The sequence below is a fragment of the Lethenteron reissneri genome, chromosome 33, assembly GCF_015708825.2.
Source record: "Lethenteron reissneri isolate LAM-NWPU_2019-01 chromosome 33, ASM1570882v1, whole genome shotgun sequence".
NCBI lineage: Eukaryota > Metazoa > Chordata > Hyperoartia > Petromyzontiformes > Petromyzontidae > Lethenteron > Lethenteron reissneri.
The window spans coordinates 4,350,375-4,366,663 of record NC_083811.1 but is presented as its reverse complement, the minus strand read 5'-3'; the positions used below and the strand labels follow the sequence as shown (position 1 = coordinate 4,366,663).

At 44.8% G+C, this 16,289-nt stretch overlaps 2 protein-coding genes across 4 annotated transcripts in view; one reads left to right on the top strand and one right to left on the bottom strand.

Moving 5' to 3' along the window:
• The window catches only part of POLD1 (DNA polymerase delta 1, catalytic subunit), a 39,184-nt gene extending 27,404 nt beyond the window's left edge, over window positions 1-11,780 (bottom strand). The window contains exons 1-13 of one of the 3 annotated variants that reach the window (XM_061564341.1): window positions 11,634-11,780; window positions 9,386-9,626; window positions 8,338-8,454; window positions 7,029-7,169; window positions 6,066-6,191; window positions 5,140-5,308; window positions 3,837-3,939; window positions 3,562-3,691; window positions 2,579-2,745; window positions 1,522-1,626; window positions 1,259-1,399; window positions 853-963; window positions 27-218 (exon numbers count right to left, since the gene is read on the bottom strand). In XM_061564341.1, coding sequence (XP_061420325.1) covers window positions 27-218; window positions 853-963; window positions 1,259-1,399; window positions 1,522-1,626; window positions 2,579-2,745; window positions 3,562-3,691; window positions 3,837-3,939; window positions 5,140-5,308; window positions 6,066-6,191; window positions 7,029-7,169; window positions 8,338-8,454; window positions 9,386-9,593 — 1,710 coding nt within the window. In that variant the 5' untranslated portion in view covers window positions 9,594-9,626; window positions 11,634-11,780. Of the gene's footprint in view, window positions 1-26; window positions 219-852; window positions 964-1,258; window positions 1,400-1,521; window positions 1,627-2,578; window positions 2,746-3,561; window positions 3,692-3,836; window positions 3,940-5,139; window positions 5,309-6,065; window positions 6,192-7,028; window positions 7,170-8,337; window positions 8,455-9,385; window positions 9,627-10,915; window positions 11,063-11,345; window positions 11,488-11,633 lie in introns of those variants that run through there. The other 2 variants (XM_061564343.1, XM_061564342.1) reach the window with 2 other exon arrangements.
• A 357-nt stretch (window positions 11,781-12,137) lies between these two features.
• The window catches only part of ARL1 (ADP ribosylation factor like GTPase 1), a 39,527-nt gene continuing 35,375 nt past the window's right edge, over window positions 12,138-16,289 (top strand). The window contains exon 1 of the mRNA XM_061564340.1: window positions 12,138-12,295. Coding sequence (XP_061420324.1) covers window positions 12,292-12,295 — 4 coding nt within the window. The 5' untranslated portion in view covers window positions 12,138-12,291. The remainder of the gene's footprint in view (window positions 12,296-16,289) is intronic.

Here is a 16,289-nt window from a genome sequence, read left to right as displayed (position 1 = left end):
GCAGCCAGAGGTGGATGACCGCTCACCTGTCTGAGCAGCTGCGACACGACCTTGATCTGCTGCCCTCGGGTCAGCAGGTAGCTGAGCGGTACGCCCGTCACGCGCGCCATCTCCATGTAGTTGATGACGCACATGAGTTTCTCCAGAAGCCGCAGCGGCAGAAACGCATCCTTCAGGCAGTACACGGCCAGCCGGCGGCGCGTCTGCTCGTTGCCATTCTGCCACGGTAAAAATCCCATTGGTGTTCTCGTTTTACTGCTCTTACTCAACATTAACATCGTCAGCCACAGTCAATCCACCACTGGACAAAGGCCTTTCGAAGCCGTCACGATGTAAGAATCCACCAAGCACCTGCACACGAGCTGATTTTACTGCTTCACACTATCAATCGACCTCTTGGGCGTGTTCCATTCCTTGGCTGCCATTCTGTTACTCCACTTGACCATCCGTAACTCGAATTATTATTATAATAATAATTTGCAGCAAATGTCAATCCACTGCTGGATGTAGGTCTCTCAACATCGTGGCAATAATTGAGAGTTGCTTTACCATACTTCACAATGCACGTTGGACAGTGGTCATCACCGATTCAGATGTCTTTCAAGAATGATGTTGGCCATGACAGGGAACTAAAATCACTGCACCACCACTCCCCCAATATAAATTACAAGTTTAAATTAATATTCCTAAATTTAAAAATTGCCTATTATGAGAAAGTCCCATTATGTTTTAAGGAAGAAATGCTGAAATTAAAGCACCACTGGCCCACTATTCGATAAACCAAGCATATTATTCTAATTACAAGAGTTCTCAGTACTGCGGACCAGCATAGCGGTACGTAAATGAACGCACCTGCAAATCGGTGATGATGGAGTGCTGCACGTCCTCCTTCTGCTCCTGCAGGAAGTGGAAGCTGACCGCGTTGAGAGTGTACGAGCGCAGCTTGTAGTCTCGCAGCAGCACCTTGCCACACCATCGGGACAGCGCTCAAAAACCCGTACAGATATATTGGCAACCTACTTGCTCGTGCCGATGGCCTGTCTCGTAGCCCCACAGGGTAGCGCTGCTTGCCTCATAGACCACCAGGGCAGCAGTCTACCACGCATTCATAAGCGCTGCATTGCACGTGTGTCAAAAGTCAACCAGTTAAAAAGAAATGAAAATAAAATTGCGTTCAAAACTCACACAGCACAAAATATAAAGAAAGCAAACCTAAAATTAAAATAAACAATTGAGGGGGAGGATGGCGGTTGCTGACCTGTAGGAGGTCAAAGGTTACACGGCCCTCCAAGTTGATGACCTTGTTGTCCCTTCGCCCCATCTGCTTCGACTGGAAGGACGACTCCTTGATGATGGAGCGCATCGAAGTAATTCGGCCCAGGAAAGAGAACGTTGACACCTGGGTAAAAAACATTTCAAAGACGTAAAAAAAAATCGGAATTTAAACCATCAAGCGTTTTTCTCCACGGTAACAGCTAACAAAAATGCGCGTGTGATGGTGCCATGTCGTGACCTTCTCACCCGCAGCGTGCTGGCCCTGTTGAGCAGGTAGGGCAAATCAAAGTTCTGGATGTTGTAGCCGGTGATGATGTCCGGGTCAACGATGCGGACGAACTCGGCCCATGCCTAATGATAGGTGTAAAAAAAAAACATTTCAGTGTTTATGAAACTAGTTCTTCTAACTGGTGAGAGGCTGCTGAGATTCTTAAGGTCTTTTGCAAAACGGGATGAGTACCTGCAGTTAAAAGAGTAAGCGTTTTTACTGTTATTTTCTATACAATTATCTTGAATTAAAACACGTATACACAAGGGATTGCTATCTAATCTACACTCATGATCGTTATTTCAGTCTAATGTATTTGGTGTTCTTCATAATGTAACATCATAAGCTTTCCACTTACTAATGAATGAAGTTAAGTATGAATCGTAGAAAGCATGGATGACTAATGAGCACACTTTTGGTTATGGTCCATCTACAATTAATCATTAAGTATTATAAATAACGATCAACACATCCAGTGATTTGATGCAATGTCATGATTCGATTCAACCACCAATTCAGAATCAGAAGTTTATTACCCGAGGAAATATCCCATTGAACAACACAGCTCGTTTTCAATGGTGCTTCGCCCAGCAGACAAACACTGCGGCAATTGTTAAATGTATCAATATGATATGAAAGAAAAAAATATTTTAACATGATCTTACAAAACATATGTAAATATTATTGGTTCTTTCGGTAAAGTCACGCAGAAGGGAAATAATATTAATATGAATCCCTGCAGTCACGAAAGCTTAAAATAAAGATTTAACATATGTAAACTGTATTCCCATATCATTGGCATCAATTCACAACATAGTTGTGGGCAGCAAAGTTCTGTGCAGCAAAATAAGTAGCTCTCCTGTACTTCTCAGTCGACGTGTACCACCTTCACCAACCCTTACTGATTACCGACAAAGCATAGCGGAGGCCCTCATCAAGCAGTGGTTTTGCAAAACGGCCACACGCATATTGTTTAAAAAAAAAATTCTGTCGCAACCCGATTCATGTGGCCTTTGCGAGGTCGGTCGTTCGCACCTTCAGCAGTTCGCCCTCGTGAGTGAAACTGTGCACATCGCACCCCACGATGGGGGCACACGTGTTGAGCGTGAACACGTTCCGCACAAAGGGATCGCGCTCCCCCTGACGTAAGACCATGTTGGAGATCTGAATCACCGGGTCCTTCTCCGGCTCCGGGAAGATACCTGCACACATGCGAGCGAGTGGGCGGGCGGACCAGGCAGGTGGAAGATGGAATGGAACGAGTAAACATTAAATGTAAAAAAAAGGTCATTAGTGAGTTGTGGAAGAAAAAAGTGTGGACTGGCAGGTGCTTAACGCCCATTTTGATGAAAAACCTGTATATTTTCTCCAAAGGTTTTGCATACATACATACAAACAAGCAAAGTGTAAAAACTAGACATTTTTACGACATAGATTGCCCTGGATATGGCATTAATCTTCATCGAGTTATGGCGTCACCTATACAAACACACTTGAGGGAGACGAAGAAAAACACCTCAACTCCTTTTCCCATAGTTATGGCTCAAAAACACAATTATGGATTGTGGTGTTGTGAGGTGAAGAGCAAGAGGGGGATCAGATGCGATAAATATCGTTAAGCCATGGGACCTGCCCTTGCGCAAAGCAAATGAACCCTTCCCTGTTCCGAGACGTCTGGATCCCATTCACCTCTGAATCTCGGAACATGCAAGCGGCTCAGAGTAAACTTTATTTCGAGGCAATACGCCGTTATCTTTAAAGACATTGTACTCACCACTGAGAGCTGTAGTGACACGACCGCACTCTATGATAGCTGGCGCCAAACTGCGCCATACCCCCGACCGCAATGGCCTTATTGGAGGATCGGTACCGACAAAGTAATCTTATTTTAGTTTATATTTCGGTTCGTAAGTGCGGGAATATTCGTAGCTCGGGCGTTGGTAAATCGAGGAGTGCCTGTAGTAGAAAATGCCTTTCTACAACCAAATGACTCAACCACTCATTGTCACGAGCTGCACCTTTCCTCCCCGCGCACTCGATGTCGAAGCTGAGCACACGCAGCGGCGCGATCGCCTGCCACTCCCCGTCGGTCGGGTGGCTCACAAAATCCGTCACCGCTACGTCCACCTCCAGCTGAACAAGGGACATCTGCGAAGTACAAATATAGCACGGGGAAGTTTATTTATTCTGAACATGCCGCAGCAAGCCGGCTCAACGCGGAAACGGTGAACGGGGTAAAGGAGAGGGCCGTAGTGGCTGATGGGACCTAAAGCGGAGAGTGGAGGTGACGCACCTTGCCAGGCAGATCCCCAGAGGCCGACTCCTCGCGCAGTCGGTACTTCCCAGCTGGAATCTCGATCCAGTTACACCCCACTACTTTATGGTCCACCATAAACCTGCCTCAATGAAATTTCACACACACACACACAGTCAGTCCACTCACAGTTTCAACGTTAGGGCCGTAATCCGTGAATGATTTCCACGCAAAAATTGTAAATGCACAAGGTTATTATGAATCTTCTTCAACAATTACTGTAAGCATCAACAAAACCCTGCACATTTGATATTGCCAAATTCCATCTATGACGTTGAATTATGAAGTGGCAGGGCAGGTGAACAAGTGTTGCTCATAGTATAGATAAGAGGTCACTTGCATAGATTTCAAAAACAATCCTGTAATATCTACTTCCATGGACCATTCTCCAAAACAGGGTGATGCACTGCTCTGGATCCTTCCTCTCACGATGATGCTGATAGGACAATTGAAACATATTTGGAGATAAATATTGAACAATGACCGACAGAAAATCCATAGCATTGACTTTGGTTTTCACTTATTTACATATTTTTTCCAGCTCCGAGCACAAATAATATTCCATTGGAACCTCATTTGCCAGTAAAAAATATGATAATTGTTTTTTTTTACCCTTCTATCTGGCAACAAAACTGACACCTTTTTTAATAATATTGTTTCACTGCCACACAAAAAAAGGTCTCCGATAGCACACTAGAGAACGTGAAGTGTCCCAAGTGTGGGTAAGGGGCAATTGAAGGGACCTCAGAAATAATTGTGTGAAAACAACCATCAGAGGGGGCGTTCTCTAATACGCATTGATGCACTGGCAATTGGGCGTTCCCAACGTATGTATGTTGAACTTCTTTTGCACCGTACTTCGTCCCACCGTGCTAATCAGATTTGCGGAGAATGGCCATTTATCAATATCAAGCTAATTTGCTGATCAGCACAACTTCAATAATTGATTCATAATTGATTTTAGGGTGAGGCCACGTAATGATCTGTCATTACGCCTTCCCCACCACCTGACAAAGCCAAAGATTTTCACATTTACCGCTCCAATTATTATTAATTTGTTTGGCTATATCGGGTGCAGGAGGGTCTTACTTCAGAAATTCGCCCAGATTATTACGTGAACCTAATACAAAAAAAAAAACAATTATGAATCATCGGCTGCCATAAAACTACACGTTTAATTTAAATATCATTATTTTAAAAAGACAAAAACAAACAAATCTACATCGGCGCTGAATACATTAGGATGACGCCAAGGCTAACTGAACCACGTGCATCTACAAACCTAATCTCGAAGTCAATGTTGGCCTCAAAGGACAGGTAGCAGTGCTCGGGGAACGAGTCGAAGCGAAAGCCCTGCGTGAGCAGCCGCTTGGCGGCCGCAACGAGACGAGGCAGAGCCACCGTCACCTTCAGGAAGTTGCTCTTCTGATTCCCGTGGAAGCCATATATACCTGAATGGAGGGCACGCAGAGAGGTGCAAGCAGCACCATCCATCAATTAATCGATGAGTATGTGCACGTGGACATCCCTTTTGACAATGCACTGCTTTATCACGGGCTCCTGATATCGGTGCGGGTTGTAAGGATTTTTTTTTACCAAACTTCAACATGCTGGTCATTGGGTTGGTGAAGGTGGGGTGTGTCGATGTTGGAACATAGTATAACTCAGCAATGGATTTTGCTGCACTTGTTTAATTTTCACCATTCTAATTAATACAAATTTCCATGTTTATCCTTACCGAGCGTCAAGTTTAGCATGTAATCACCATGTACCTGCCAATATCAAGCCAAACATGTCAACCACTTACAGAGAAACAAGTCTGGTGAAACAAGTGACCGTAGGAAGTACAGATATTTGGTTGCGTTTAAATCATTGTGGCGCTTAAGTGTCATCCCCTTATTTGTGTGGGATTTGTTACAATGCTCTGGTATACCCCCAACCATAAAAAATCTACTTAAATTAGGCTAAACAACCTCCTGAAATTGAGTCTTGAGATTCAGTCTACTATTAGTTCCTCGCCCATCAATATTTATACAATTCTATTTTCCCAATGAGGTTAAACACACAAAATGATTTACTACATGTATTAAGTAGTTACTATACACTCAGATGAGTCGTGAAGGTCAGAAATGTCAGTGCTAAAAGTCTGCAGTGAATGCAAAAAGGCAGCGCAAGAGGTTGTGGATGAAGCAAGGAATTGGGACGTACTCTCCTTGACGCAAATGTCAACAGCCAGCACCGCATGGCTCAAGTTGTCCTTGTTAGACCGCATGTCCTTAATCACCGCGTTGTTAAGCTCTCTCTTAAAGCTGACCAAGTGCTCCGACTTAAACCCTGCAAAGCACAAAAAGTGTTACGGTTCGTATGATCATAGCTCTGATTTTAATGCTGTCTGTAATTCCAAAAAGGTTTTCAAAGTGCGTTGCTCCCACGTGCACACGAGTGCTGGGCAGCAATCATCTTTATTAGTGGCCAAGGGTCAATGATCGAAATTTCTTCACGTGGCTGGGAAGCTCAAGTCAGACCATAAAGCTGGTGCAACTTAGAACCTGGATTTAAATCCAGCTTTCAGCCACCAATGATTACATCTGGTTCTCAAGTATAACTTCTTGAAGGTTCAAACATGTTCACAAGTGGCTGCAAAAAATATATATATATATATTGACGATCATGCAACAAATATGAAGCCTCTAGAATCGATAGGTAACTTGAAGGGATCTCAAAAACTGTTCTGTTATATCTTCCATGGGTCATTATCAGAGGTCGCAAACGGGTTTTGATTCCTTACCCGTACCCGGCCGCACCAGGGTCGCAAATGGGTACCCGTACCCGGCCAGGTACGGGTTCCCGTTCCCTACCCGTACCCTACCTGAAATGAGTGACAAACGGTTACTCGCCAGTGACTCACGGCCTACCCGTACCCGTACCCGGCCGCACCAGGGTCGCAAACGGGTACCCGTACCCGGCCGGGTACGGGTAGCCGGGTATCGGGTAGGGTACGGGTATCGGGTACTCGGTTGCGACCTCTGGTCATTATCCAACACAAGGATTTATTCTCTGCTCTGAAATAGCTCAGCATGGTTACTTCGTCTTACGAAATAATGACAATTACACAATTAGGAATACAACAGAGAGAAAAAAAAAACTCATGAAAGAAAATGAGGTAGTCACCGGTCTGGGCAGCTACATAGAAGTAGGGCGCAAAGCCGTGAACGTGGCAGCACAAGCTGTTGCCCTTGTTGGTGATGCCAAACATGCGAACCACTGGCACGGAGCCCTGGGTGGCTCCTGGCATCCCCGACACATGGAAGCCTGCACACACAACAAAGATAGCACAATGGGAATACCAACTGAGATGAAGGTGGGGTGTGTCGATGTTGGAACATAGTATAACTCAGCAATGGATTTTGCTGCACTTGTTTAATTTTCACTATTTTGATTAATACAAACATAACAGCACACACGCAGTGGCGTATCTAATCAACTGTGCAGGCCGTGCAACTGCAAGAGCCCAAGTTCTTGGTTATGAAGATGGGGGGGGAGTAAGTTGGACAGGGGGGGGGGCGACTCCATTTAATTTATCGCAACAGAGCCAATGAGAGCTACGTTAGGCCACTGCATGCAAGCTGTGAAAGAAGATCATGAGTCTTGTGCCCATTGAGTTTCACCATTGCCAGCAGAACCGTCGTACAAAGAAGCATGAGCTTTTTTATGACGTAAAGTCAATACTTTTGTGGTAGATTTTCCATGAAAGATTTTTGACGAGTAAATTCTGTAATATGTGACTCAGTGTTTAGAAGTGTGGATGTGCAATAAGGTACAAAGCATTGTATTGTCAATGATTTTTCTTAATTTAATGTTCACTAATGGAACCCAATACAAATGTATGTATTATGCAACAAAAAAACTTCACCATACGTAACCGACCGTACTCATCGGAGGTGTGGGGTAAGGACAACACACGAAGCACAAGAAGCAGTTCTAAAAAATATAGTTTTCAATTTATATTAAAAAGTGCACTGTTCCAGTGCTTTGCTAATATCGGAAGAGGGTTACAGGCGGCCACAGAAGCGCATCCGAAAGCGTGCGATCCAGTGGCCGTTTTTTGTTTGGTTAGTCAAAAGCCAAGACTGCCATGCGTATTGAGCCAGAGGGCCGCCGTCCACGCGGACGTCCGAAGAAGCGATGGATGGATCGAATAAAGGAAGACATAAAGACGGTCAACGCATCCCCTGAAGATGCCCTGGACCGAGCCAAATGGAGAAGACAATGCCGAAAAGCGGACCCTACGCCACAGCGGGAACAAAGCTAGGAAGAAGTCAAAAGCTACTGGGAAGATGACCAGAGTTTGCGTGGTTACGTCTGCATTCACAAGACATTTGTGAAAATGTATTCAATGGAGAATCTAAGAAACGACTGTACTTATCAAGAAAATCATAGCTAAATGTGGAATGAAAGAATGTTTACTGTATAGCCTTACCGATGTAGTGATCGAGCTCGATTTGCTGGAACACAAGCGACTCTTTTTTCTGATCAATTTTGGGTAACGATGGACGCAGCCACTTGTTGTTAAAAACAGACGATGACAGCAGCTTTCCTGAATGACACAAACACACACATGATGCACATAAACAGATACAATTAGACACAACTGTCTTATCCTAACACAACACTTACTGTCAGGTACGAAAATTGATTTGTCCTTTACACCATATCTGTCCCTTGTCTGGGCAGTAATTTATAAAGAGCTAGCATATCGCGCTCACAGCTCAGAGTAACTCATTTGGCCATCAGCATTCAGGGAAAATTAAGTATTATGATTTGAAAACGTCAAATATAGAAGAGTCAGGGTCGGGGTCAAACCCACAATCTCCAATATACCAGACGAGGTAGTTAACATCTCGCCACCACGGTGAAAGGAGAGTGGAGGGACACATTAAAGATAAGACAGGGCAAGAGTATAGGTTCTGTTATTTTACTATTTTGAGATATTTTCTTTCATTAATTTGGCAGGTTTCAAATGTGTATTTAAAATTAGATTTGGTTAGTTTCAACCACATTAAAATAGCCAATTATGTATGTCAGCTACATACCTGGGGAAGTCTCCGTAGAGTCTAAAGACTATTTTTCAGGAGGATCCTGCACTGGAATGTTTGGCAAAGCATTTCATCAAAATTATCTGAATATCGTGGAAATCCAAAGTTCCAAAAATAAACCATTATATAACAGGGAATAACATACATTGAGACCTGAAGCTGTAAATTGTGCGTAATGATGAGTTACAACGATAAAGATGATGGCAAAGATGATTACAACAATAACAATGACAGACATGCTAAAGATGAAAATGATAATCATTATGATGACAATTATGATTTACAAAGACGACGATGAACATGATGATTGCCATAATGATGACAACAATTATCGAGACAATTCCGATAACAATGATGAAGGCAGTGATGACGATGAGGACGATGTGCACGAGGCCGGAGAGCATCACGAAACGCTTCGCGGTACGTGCGCACCGACGGGCACAGCGGCCGCGGCCGACGCCGTCTCTTCCTCGCGTTCCTCCAGCGCCATCTCCGCCTCCAGGTCGTCCATGAAGGCGAGCTCCTCCTCGAAGTTCGTGGGGCAGTCATCGTCCCAATCTGAGCGGGCACGCTTGCCCCCCATGGCGCCCTGGGAGGATGTCAGCGGCCCCCCACCCACCGTCTTACGCTTGACATCCATGCTCGAGTCAATGATGCCACGTCGCGTTTTTGCCTGCATGCACCATCCACATTAAAGCGCACAGGTGAACGTGGCTTCTAATTCAACCCAGACTCAGGTTCCATTCAATAGAATCGACTGACCACCTTGTAATTTAATGAGGATTCACTGCAACACGTAGGCTTTCGCGACCAAGCATATGACTTAATAGATTTTTGGATCAGATCGTGTTAAGATTGGTGTCGTACACCCTCCGCCACCCGACACAGCCAATTATTAGAGTTGTCACGTAAACGTGTTCATAATGTATTGCTGCTGCAGCAGCACACATGTACTGCTCTTTCACACACCTGTTTGCTGAAACAGTAATAAATTGATACGCCTATTCAAGTAACAAATCTATTAGGTAATTGTCTATGTCGGGTGGGGGGAAGTGCACAGGACACATTTAACTTATGCAATCTGACCCAAAATTCATTATGAATCTTGAAGACGATTACGTTGGATCGGCCATATGGACTATGATTAATGAATAAGGAATATAAAAGAGATAATGATCATGTATCTGCCTATGCAATGATAATGCAAGGCCAGACAAAGTCACATTCACTTCCGTTTTACATCTGCAAGATGAGAATCCCAGGCAATTCCTCACCGATTGGCAGGTAACCAGATGCGTCTGCTGCCGATAGCTATTTTAAAACATATATCCACACTGCAATATGCACAGCCCTGTACACAACACTTCATTACACACATACAGTATATACACCATTAATACATACGACAGCATGCCCATACACAAGACTATAATGTAGACACACCATTAAAAACACTTTGGTATATGGACACTATAGTATACACATTGCAGCACATACAACCCTCCAGACTATGCAATACAGTACTATAATATACACAATTCGAAGGTTGCAAGTTTAAATACTGGATAGAGGTTGACTCAGCCCATTATCCATCCGTGGCCGGTAAAACATTTCCACTTTGTCGTCAACGGTGCCGATAGACTCGTGCCCTGCCATAGGAAGGTGGAATTGCCACCACAGGCGCAGGCCTGTAAACTGAAGACGAGCACCACCCCAATCCTAACTAGTGGTAGGAAATCACTGCACAATACACACACACACAATCACTCTCCAACTACGACAATGTCCATGCGTACGCTAAAGTAACCAACCGTACAGTATTTACAACACAACGCAGACACTTCCAAATAACGACACACAATTACCACACCACCACCACCCCCGTGTTCGTAGCACCGACGACGCAAGACCCGAGGGAAAGTGCCAATCAATGCACGACAACCCTAACTCGTGCACACTTACAAACAAATAGAACCAACAAGACTGCGAATCGAGTAGCTGGCGTGCAGCATGCGTTGCTCAGAGGGCCCCGGGTGCTGAATTTTGGAGGGAAAACCACTGGATGGCGGGAGATTTGCTGCTCTGCTTATTGAGCCTCTTGGGGCGCTCTCTCTCTCTCTCCTCCACTAAGCACAGCCATGCAATGATAAAGCCAGGCCAGGCAATGTCACATGCACTTCCGTCTCACATCTGCAAGATGTGAGAATCCCAGGCAATTCCTCCCCGATTTGGCGGGTAACCAGATGCGTCTGCTGCCGAAAGCGCATATTTTAAAACGAATATCACACTGCAATATGCACAGCCCTGTACACATTTAAATTTTATTATTTATTCTTTTTTACCTACGTGACTTTACCGAAAAAACCTAAGAGCACAACTCCAATGTTCATACCTCCTCTGAGACACTTTACAGAGAGTCCCCGAGTTACGATGCTCCGACTTACGATACTTCAATATTTCTATCTTACGGCTAAGTCGTCCCGGTCACAAATGTGTATCGAGTGCGGTGTGTAAACACAGCCGTGGTGATGACCACCCACACGCTCGTGTACCGTGCCGGCCTTGATAGCCTCTACTTAACCTCAAACGAGTTACCCCCCCCCCCCCGCCGTGTAAGATGTGCAGTCAATATCGCCGGCGTGGGGAGACAAAGGCGGCCGGGCGTGATTACTGTCCCTACCTGCTCAATCACCCCTCGTTGTGGCACAGTCCCGGCCTTCACAGTTGCTCGCGAACGTTTCCCCACGCAGTCTGTTAACGTCTTTCGGGGAAAAAGGGGGGTCCTGAACTTACTGAACCAACGTTTGCCCCCCTGTAGCAACGCATTAGGGAGTCTCCCTTCACCAACATGGCCAGCCGCTTGCCCCCCTATAGCAACGCATTAGGGAGTCTCCCTCACCAATATGGCCGCCGCTTGCCCTCCTATAGCAACGCAGTAGGGAGTCTCCTTCACCAACATGGCCGCCGCTTGCCCCCAATAGCAACGCATTGGGGAGTCTCCGTCACCAACATGGCCGCCGCTTGCCCCCCTATAGCAACGCATTTAGGAGTCTCCCTTAGCAACATGGCCACCGCTTGCCCTTTTATAGCAACGCATTGGGGAGTCTCCCTTACCAACATGGCCGCCGGCGTCTCGTGCGCACCTCGCGTGACGTTGGCTCCCCGCCGCAGCAGCCGCGCGGCTTGACACGTAAATAACCGTGGGCCTTGCAAGTCCAGCAGCGCAAGTCGGCCGGGGCTTGCCAGCTTGCTTATTTATTAACGTCAATTTGTTTTGTTTGTTTTTGTGTTTTTGTGTACGCTCTAATCCTTCCCCGCACTCCGAGTAACGTGCAGCAATGGGTAAGCCGTGTCCTTTTTTTGTTTTGGTGTGAGGCGTTTCGTTCGCCGTTTGTAGGCGTTCGGCGGTGTGGTTGGGTGAGGCCTAAACATCCGCTTGCATGAGGCGAAGAGATTTATACATTTATAAAAAGTGTTTACAACTACGAACTTTAGATTGTACTTAAACTGTACGCTGTGTGTAACAGAGTAAGTCAAACGTTGTGGTTATGGGCGCATGCGAGTTTTGTTTTGAATCAATTGTGGATATCTCTTAAGCGTACCAGCCTCGCCCGAACTGCAATAAACCATTTAAATTTGCGCGTCTTCGTGCACTCATTTGCATTAAAATGGTTACACAATTGTTGCTTCTTTAAGCTTGTGTCATTGTTATGAATCTATTGTATTGTACATCTGCTTGTGGAACTGATTTCTGGCCATGGTGATAACATACACTTAATTTGGTGGCATTGGGATACTGTCTGCATGTTATCCATATGTTACCCCAGTAGTTCATGTTAACTTGAAAGATAAAAGTAAAGCTTCTGATAACTGTTGGGACAAATCTTATTGGTTCTTTAGGTAAAGTCACGTAGAAGGGAAATAAAATAATAAAACATAATAAAATAATTCTCACGACGTTTCGGCCACAACGCAAGTAGCCGTCCTCAGGTGAAGAACAGGTCTGTCGGAAAGACAGCGTCTGAATCAGCAGACCTGTTCTTCACCTGAGGACGGCTGCTTGCGTTGTGGCCGAAACGTCGTGAGAATTATTTTATTATGTTTTATTTTTATTATTTTATTACTTCCCTTCTACGTGACTTTACCGAAAGAACCAAGAAGATGAATTCCTGCAGTCACGAAAGCTTTAAATCGAAATTTATTGGGACAAAGTTACATGCTTAATTAAGTGGACTCTATTATCGAATAGATTTGGAGCGGCTGCGCGGTGGTCAACGCACTGCTTTATTGTATACCTGGGTTCGATTCAATGCTAACATCAGTGGCGAGTTGTGGACGCTACATTTATCACTTCACACTGAGTAGCGTTTGTGAATTTCGGTGGGTTCAAACGTCTTCCCGTGACCGCGGCGGAGTGGGGAAGGCCTTCTTTACTGGATTGATGGTCGTAGATGATTAATTATCACTCCACATTGTTTCTTTGGAGGCGCAAGGGTTGGTGAATTATTGAGAGAATGCGCTGGGCTGTGTGGTGACCATGAAATAAATTAGAGAAAGTGGATGAATATAAACCTCTTACAAGTTTTTGTTACCTCTTGTACGTGGTGAGTTTTCTCCAGGTACACCGGTTTACAACTGCAGGAATCATAATGATCATAAAAAGTAACTGGCCAAATTTACCAATGCAGGACCCCCACCGAAAGTCATGAGACTTGAGGCTATCCAGAATATATTACTTTTATTATCCTCTATTACTGAGTGAGGTGTATTTGCTGGATGTTCAGCTAATGATTAGTTTAGTTTATGCCTACAGTCGTGACTATAGTCGTGAAATGTGTGGTAACAAAATAAGTGGTTGTAGCAACGATCGTTGGCAATCAATTATTTCATTTAAGCCCGACAATTCAGTGGCATTTAGACAAGATGATGGACATACCTCAATTTGACGATTATTTGGAACAGAGTAATGGCATATTGAGAGGTGAACAAATAGCATGAACAAGCAGATATAAGCCAAGGTGTATCTACTATCGACCACATACATACGGTACTATCGATTAGATTATGTAAAGGACTCGTCGAATATCTAGATGGTGCTGTGGTGTGATGGTTAGTACATCAGACTTGTAGTCCACGACTTAACTGAAAGAGCGAGGACATTTCCTGTAACATCTGTCAGTTCTCCAGCATTAATTCAAGCAAGCCTAACTGCTGATGAGAATACATGTCGAAACTGGTTCAGCGTTTTCTTGCTGAAATTATGCACTTCCAGGAGACAGTGGGGCCGAAGGTTGAGTGAAATAGTTATTTTATGAACGAGACGTATTGTCTGCGTATCTCTCCTTTCCTAGAAACTAAGAGTGAACTGTGTTTGAGTGAAGAAGTCCTTTTGTGAAGTAGTAGATGAGCACAGATTGAAAATGGTTGTTTTCAACACCAGTCATGTGTTTTTGGTGGTAACAAAAAAATGCATGAGTCAATTGCCACATGTATTTCGCCACGTGTTAGCACGGAGGCGGTGGCGTGGACCCACCCAAACGTAAGTGAGTGCCATCTAGTGGCTGGATAATGGTGTTCTCTCAGAGAGGCACCTGTATGTAGTTAATCATTGGTTTTACTGGTACGAACCTCCTGGTTATACCATCCCACAAGGGAATTTTGGGTCCGTCCGTCGTGCATCCAAAAATGGGAGGGGTGGGGAGGTGCTGTGTGGGGAAGGGCTGGGTGGGGAGGGGCTGGTCACCCCGTGGTGCCCTTATAAAACTCAACGTTTAACCTACTCACGCCGGCTTGTGCCCGCCCTTAGTTGGCCATATTTGCGGAATACACCACGCCGCCGTTGACCCTGGCCATTGACCGAGCAATCCAACGTTCCTACCAGCTCCCTCCGCAGGAATATGTTTGATAGAGCGCTGTTTTCGTCGGGGCGTCTTGAGAGCGCTTTACACGTGATAACCGACTTCAATCGCATCTCATTTCAAACAATTGAAAGGGAACGATCAGCGGTAGATATGTGTGCGGCACAAGGTGACTCAGTACCTGGCCAGTAAGCGGGAATTAGTTTGCCAGTACGGGGGCGATGATTGCTGTATTTCCAAATTGAGTAAATGGCCTACTCATTTCAATGACAGGGCATGTATAACGCCTTTGAAACATGTACTTTTACAGTTATAACCAGGGCGGTCTGCCGTATTTAAACCATGTAACTCTGCAACAAGCGGGGAATGTGCTCCTGAGTATATAAGCAGTACATTAAATTGTCAGACATGGAGAGCTGGCCTGTGTGTGGTTTGAAAATGCTGGCGTGGAGAACCACTGTCACACACCTTGCCCAGTCAATGTAATGCAACAAGTGTCAAACACTGGTGTGTGCTGAATGCTTGCGTATTTGCCCAAGGGGAATTGTGCATTTTTATAATGCAGTTGATTCACCCTCTTGTCACAAGCACTTGCCATCAGCCAATCCTTCTGTTTTTCCCCTGTATGAGTAATACAATATTCAACAATAAGCGCTGTTGCCTTGTGTTCGTCTGCTGCTAATTGCTTTCAGCGTTGCTGCATTGTCAATGCAGGTGAATGGGAGTTGATTATGTGAATAGCGACATCGCCACATCGAAGCCTGAATTTCACTGCCCTGCCCGCACATGGTTTCCAAAGGTTTTTTCACTTTGTGCCTTGTGACTTTTAAATGTCTTCCCTTTAAAAAACAACCTTAGAAATGCGGACCCCTGTTTTTTACGCAGTCGTGCTGAGAGTACATTCCAGCTATTATAGTGGTTTACGATTGAGTTAAGATGGATGGGGTGTGGGGTCAGTCATGGAGGGATGATGGGGAGGACAGAAACATGTCCAACCAGTATTTTGCTTTAAAACTGGTGTGGTTGCATTGCTTGTTTGGATTATTGTGCAATCGAGTATTGAGTTTCTGCTGAATAAAAAAAAGCACTATTCAACTGCCCAACTAAATGTCTAAAACATTACTTTCAAATGCAAGGGAAAAATCACCACCCATTGCATCAAGTGGGTAATGTTAAACTTTCTTTTCTAGTACAAGATTGCCACGTCACTTGACCTTTATTTAATATTTTGGCGCTCATCATTCCGTTTGCTTAAGCTGTACACTACTTCGTATTCGTAAGATGGGGAGTGTGTGGGTGGAGTGGTGGCATAGTGGTTGATTCGCGACTATAGCGGACATCGGTGGCAAGTGATATCTCAACTGATACTGTCCCCCCTCATCTTCACCAACCCGTACTCAGGAGCCTGGTGATGTTATGGTTGGATGAAAGGTGACTTTCAACCAGCAGTGAATTGACAAAAGGGCTGTGAATTACAG